The 5,899-nt window shown below is 52.8% G+C and overlaps 1 protein-coding gene across 1 annotated transcript; it reads right to left on the bottom strand.

The window, feature by feature from the left end:
* Positions 1-230: 230 nt before the first annotated feature.
* Positions 231-3,359, bottom strand: DPM2 (dolichyl-phosphate mannosyltransferase polypeptide 2, regulatory subunit). Its single transcript, XM_010856875.1, has 4 exons — positions 3,263-3,359; positions 2,886-2,975; positions 1,999-2,101; positions 231-854 (listed from the first exon to the last, which is right to left on the bottom strand). Exons 1-4 carry the CDS (start codon positions 3,263-3,265, stop codon positions 796-798), a joined length of 255 nt encoding a protein of 84 aa, XP_010855177.1. The 5' UTR covers positions 3,266-3,359; the 3' UTR covers positions 231-795.
* Positions 3,360-5,899: the final 2,540 nt, after the last annotated feature.

The following is a 5,899-nucleotide window of genomic DNA, read 5'->3' as shown; positions in this document are numbered from 1 at the left end:
AAAGGCTGATGTGACGTCTGGCAGATGGCCATGCCTCCAGACTCCCCCGCCGTGAGCTGCACCAGGCCAGATCCACACCAGTCCTGGCCCCTGCTTTGTCCTGTGTCCAGCACAGGGATAATCCAGGAGGTACCCAAGGTACCCTCGCTGCACAAACCAGTGTCTCCTGATCTGAGACCAATGCAGAGGCCAGCTCCCAGCCCCTGAGCACCTCGGGTCAGGGACGGCACTGAGACGAAGACAACGATGTTTATTGTTCAGCTCTCCCATCAGGCCAGCCCTGAGGCTGGGGGGCTGGGCCTCCCTCTAGGCTCTCCAGGTCCAGAAATCCTTGTGGGATCTGGGGCTATGTCAGACCTGGGAAGGTTGCCTTTGTGGAGGAGCAGGACATGTGGGGAGAGGTCACGTGATGTCCCAGAACCTGCCAAGTCCAACACCATCATGTGACAAGAAGGAAACTGAGGCAAGTGTAGAACCCAGCGGGAAAAATGAGAGGGAGTCAAGGTGAGGTGTGTGTGTATGTGGAGAGGGACCAGCACCTTGCAGGCCCTGAGCCAGAATGGGGGTGAGATGGAGACTTCCAGGTACTTCTCCTCCCTGGATTCTGGAAGGAGGAGCAGGGGCCCTGGTCAGCCAGGGGTGAGTCCTGAACAGCTTCCATCCCACAGGGGTGTCTGCAGGGCAATCAGGCTTGACGGGGCCTCAGTGCCTGAATGGGTCTTGTGGGCACCCTTGTTGGGTCTGCCCTGGAGAAGAAGCAGAGACGGGGCCAGCAGCCTCATTCCTGCTGGGCCTTCACTGAGTCTTTTTGGTATCGTTCTGGTTCTTCAGCATCACGTAGGTGATGAATATACCTGGAATACACAGACCAAAAAAGGCAGCTAAGATCCTGGCTCAGGACTGCTGGGAGGTCAGAAAGTGAAGTGAAAGTCGCTCAGTTGTGTCTGACTCTTTGTGACCCCATGGGCTACACAGTCCATGGAATTCTCCAGGCCAAAATACTGGAGTGCTTCTCCAGGGGATCTTCCCAACCCAGGGACTGAACCCAGGTCCCTCACACTGCAGGCGGATTCTTTACCAGCTGAGTCACAAGGGGAGCCCAGGGAGGCCAGAGCAGGACCCAAGCATGGCAGTGACCCACACAGGGGGCCAAGCAGCTACCCAACCGCCCTCCAGGCCACGCCCTGGAGGCCATTTCCCTAATCGCTCATCAAGCTACACTTCTGCCTGCATTCATTCAACAAACATCAGCTGCTGCTGCTGCTGCTAAGTCACTTCAGTCGTGTCTGACTCTTAGTGACCCCATGGACTGCAGCCCACCAGGCTCCTCCATCCGTGGGATTTTCCAGGTAAGAGTACTGGAGTGCGGTGCCACTGCCTTCTCCGAAACATCAGCTGAGTGACTATCAAAGGCAATTTTCTGAGTTTAGTGTTTCTGATTCTACAGGGAATAAGATCCACCCAACTATCTACCTACTTACCCGACCACCTGTCCATCTACCTAACCACCCACCCACTCAGCATCCATCATCCACCCACCCCATCCTCCAGACACCTAATTGTTGATTTATCCAAACCACTTTCTTGAGCACCAACTCAGTGCCACAGCTTGTGCTTGGGGTGAGGGCATAAAAATGACAAAGCCACAGTCCCTGCCTCTATAAGGCCCACACGCTTACCCTGGGAGACAGAGATGCAGGGATCATGAACCAGGGTGACAAGGGGGTGAGAGGTGATGGAGGTGTGAGCAGAGCGGTGGTGGTGGTGGTGGAGGGAGCAAGAAAGAGGGAGACATCCCATTAGATTCCAGTGAGCCTGAGGCATTGGGAAGACTGACTTACAGCCCTGAAGAATGAACAGGGAAACCCCAGGACGTGAGCTGGGGGTAAGGAGCCTCAAGCAGATGTACAGTGAGTGATGAAGTGTAGCAGCATGTTTGGGGTTGGGAGGGGGTCATGGGGTCCCCAAGACACCCTGTCCAGGGTTGAGGGAACTTACCCACAAACAGGAGCAGCAGGAGGCCGGCGGCCAGTGGGATAGCAATGGCATAGGCTCGGGGCAGGAAATACTTGTGGATGACATGCTGACTGTCGATGAATGGCTGGCATCAAAGGCAGAGCTCTAGTGAGTGTTCCTCGCTCTGCTCAGCTCCCCAAGTCCAAACAGCCCACCTCCTCCATCTCAGGGGTTGACCCCATCAAAGCACTGCATTTGCTTTTCTCTAAGATGATAGCACTCTGGGTGCCTTGGTTTGTTCCCTTCCTTCAGTTATCTAATGGTTGTGTACTGGGCACTTGACTGGTGCTCGCCCAAAGTTGGGGCTAGGGACCTGGCAGGGAACAGAAGACAAAGGACTTGCCCTAAGGCCCTCACAGCTTAGCAGGGACAAAGCGGACATGAGGAATCCTCGAGTGATTCCCAACCAGGACTCCAAGGTTTTCTTTACTAACATTTGTCTCCAAAGGATACTGACTTCTGCAAGATTTTGCCCTCCAAACACACACTTCACTTTTAAAGCAGTAACCAAAAAAATTTCCCACGGGGAAAAAAAAATGCTAAACACTCTCACAAAATCCACTGGGATTGTCATGCCCAAGCGCCCGCAGGATAACCAAGACTAGAACTCCCATCAAAAGCAAAGCAAATCAAGGACAGGACTTTGCAGTGGAGTGGTTAAGGATTCCACCCTGAGCCTTCCCCTTGAGCTTCTGCTTCCTCGTCTATAAAATAGGGACACCTGTTACCATCTTCCTCATAGTGCTGTCCTGGAGCTTTCATGAGATATGCAGTGACAGCACCTAGCACAGTGCCTGCTAAAATGATGTGAGGAGTTGGCTTCGAGATCCAGGGATGGGAGGTAAGAGAGGGCGGGGAAGCACACATACCAAGAGAATTACCCAGGCGGTGTAATAAGTGAAGATGATCAGGCTAAGGGCGACGAGGCCGAGTCCCACCACTTGGTCTGTTCCCGTGGCCTGCAGAAAAGAGAGGATTCAACTGAGGAAAAGATCCTCCATTTAGGAAGGAGGGGGTAGTCGTTGCGGCCCGATCACGTCCATTTACTCAGCTGACATATGTGACGTGGCTGACTAGGTATCTTTTCTAGGTCGGGAGAGAGAGTACCGGGCCAAAGTCTATCACTCGTACGATGAGACGGCAGGAGAACGATACCGGCTCCGAGTGCTCAAGCCCCAGCTCCTGAGCAGACGCAGGACCCCACCCTCCAGACGCCCCCTTTGCCGACATTCGGCCTCACGCTCACCATTTCCCTGGCGCTTCAGGTACTGGAGACGCAAGCCCCATCTGGTTCCGGATCCGGGCCCTTCCGGCCTTGGGCCGCGGGGCACGCCGGGAGTCGTAGTCCTCAGGCTGGCCCGGGACCGCGTCGCCGGAGACGGGCGGGCACCGCCTCCTCTTTGCATGTCGGGAAATGTAGTTTCTCGAGGACATTCTGTGACGCGTTCCCGAATCTCTGGGCAGTGAGATCGAATTGAGGAACCTAGACTGGCTTGGCCCTTGTGAGCTCGGTCCTGTCGAACTCGCCCGAGAAAAAAAAAAAGCCCATCTCTCAATATCCCAGAGTCCTAAAGCCAGAACAGAATAGGGGTGAGTGGTCAGAAGTCCCGTGTTTCAGGTGGGGAAAAGGAGGCTCAAGAGAGGGGCGAGAACTTTTCAGATCACAGTCTGAGTCAGTGGTGTATAGCTGACTCCAGCACCCGAGGGCGCTACTTCCTGGTCCCGAGGCCCGAGCGTGTCTGTTGAGGGTAAGGTAAAAAGTTCAAGGACCGGCCTAGGGTGGGAGGAGAAGGAGGAGCCGGAGTCCCTTCCTCTGTGCTTCACAGCCCCAAGTGCATCACCAGGAAGACGCTTGTCACTGCGTTTCTGTTTTTTTACATTTTATTTACTTTTGGCTGCGCTGGGTCTTCGTTACTGCGAGGGCTTTTCTCTAGTTGCTGTACAGAGCCTTTTATTGCCGTGGCTTCTTCGTTGCAGAGCACGGGCTCTGGGGCATGCGGGCTTCAGTAGCTGCGACTCGCAGGTTCTATGAGCACAGACTCTACTTGTGGTGCCCAGGGCTTAGCTGCTCCGCAGCATGTGGGGGCCTCCTGGATCAGGGATCCAACCATGTCTCTTGCACTGGCAGGTGGATTCTTTACCAGTGAGCCACCAGGGAAGCCCCATCACTGCGTTTTAATTATCTGATTTACTTGTTGACCTGGCCCACTTGACTGTGAGCCCCCTGAGGATAGGGTCTGTATCCCCAGTGCCCAGAATGAGGCTTGGCACAACTGGGAGCTTTGAATCAGTCAACCAGTTTTAAGATTTTGGTGACTTCTGTAGTGCTACAGAGAATAGCATCTGGCAATGCCAGGCTCTCCCTGCGCTGTCTTCACTTGGAGGGGAGGGGGGCTGCTGCTGCTAAGTCACTTCAGTCGTGTCTGACTCTGTGCAACCCCATAGACGACAGCCCACCAGGCTCCCCCGTCCCTGGGATTCTCCAGGCAAGAACACTGGAGTGGGTTGCCATTTCCTTCTCCAATGCATGAAAGTGAAAAGTGAAAGTGAAGTCACTCAGTCGTGTCTGACTGTTCAGGACCCCATGGACGGCAGCCCACCAGGCTCCTCCATCCATGGGATTTTCCAGGCAAGAGTACTGGAGTGGGGTGCCATTGCCTTCTCCTGGGGAGGGGGGCAGGGCCATGCAAAGATGGGGTCTGAACCAGTCATGGCTTGCTCCTGCTGGCAGCATCTGTCTGCTTGGGTTGTCTGAGCCCATGCAAAGCTGAGAGGAACATTTTCCCCCCATCATTTACTTTATATACTGATTTTTCACTTAGCATGGGAAAAAAAAGTGAAAGTTGTCCTTAGTCATGTCTGATTCTCTGCAACCTCATAGACTGGTTCCAGATAGTGAAAGGAGTAGGTATATTGTCACCCTGCTTATTTAACTTCTATGCAGAGTACATCATGAGAAACGCTGGGCTGGAGGAAGCACAAGCTGGAATCAAGATTGCTGGGAGAAAATCAATAACCTCAGATATGCAGATAACACCACCCTTATGGCAGAAAGCAAAGAACTAAAGAGCCTCTTGATGAAAGTGAGAGAGGAGAGTGAAAAAGTTGGCTTAAAACTCAACATTCAGAAAACTAAGATCATGGCATCTGGTCCCATCACTTCGTGGCAAATAGATGGGGAAACAGTGGAAACAATGACAGACTTTTTTGGGGCTCCAAAATCACTGCAGATGGTGACTACAGCCATGAAATTAAAAGACGCTTACTCCTTGGAAGGAAAGTTATGACCAACCTAGACAGCATATTAAAAAGCAGAGACATTACTTTGCCAACAAAGGTCCGTCTAGTCAAGGCTATGGTTTTTCCAGTGGTCATGTATGGATGTGAGAGTTGGACTATAAAGAAAGCTGACACCCAAGAATTGATGCTTTTGAAGTGTGGTGTTGGAGAAGATTCTTGGGAGTCCCTTGGATTGCAAGGAGATCCAACCAGTCCATTCTAAAGGAATTCAGTCCTGAATATTCAGTGAAAGGACTGATGCTGAAGCTGAAACTCCAATACTTTGGCCACCTGATGCAAAGAACTGACTCATTAGAAAAGACCCTGATGCTGGGAATGATTGAGGCAGAAGGGGACGACAGAGGATGAGACGGTTGGATGGCATCACCGACTCAGTGGACATGAGTTTGAGTAAACTCCAGGAGTTGGCAATGGACAGGGAGGTGTCTGGTGTGCTGCAGTCCATGGGGTCACAGAGTACGACTGAGCGACTGAACTAAACTGAACTGGACTGTAGCCCACCAGGGTCCTCTGTCAATGGAATTCTCCAGGCAAGAATCCACTCGCTTCTCCAGAGGATCTTCCTGACCTAGGGATTGAACAG

This window comes from Bison bison, unplaced genomic scaffold (assembly GCF_000754665.1).
Source record: "Bison bison bison isolate TAMUID 2011002044 unplaced genomic scaffold, Bison_UMD1.0 scf7180017864375, whole genome shotgun sequence".
In the NCBI taxonomy this organism is placed as follows: domain Eukaryota; kingdom Metazoa; phylum Chordata; class Mammalia; order Artiodactyla; family Bovidae; genus Bison; species Bison bison.
This window is presented reverse-complemented; position numbering and strand designations above follow the sequence as displayed.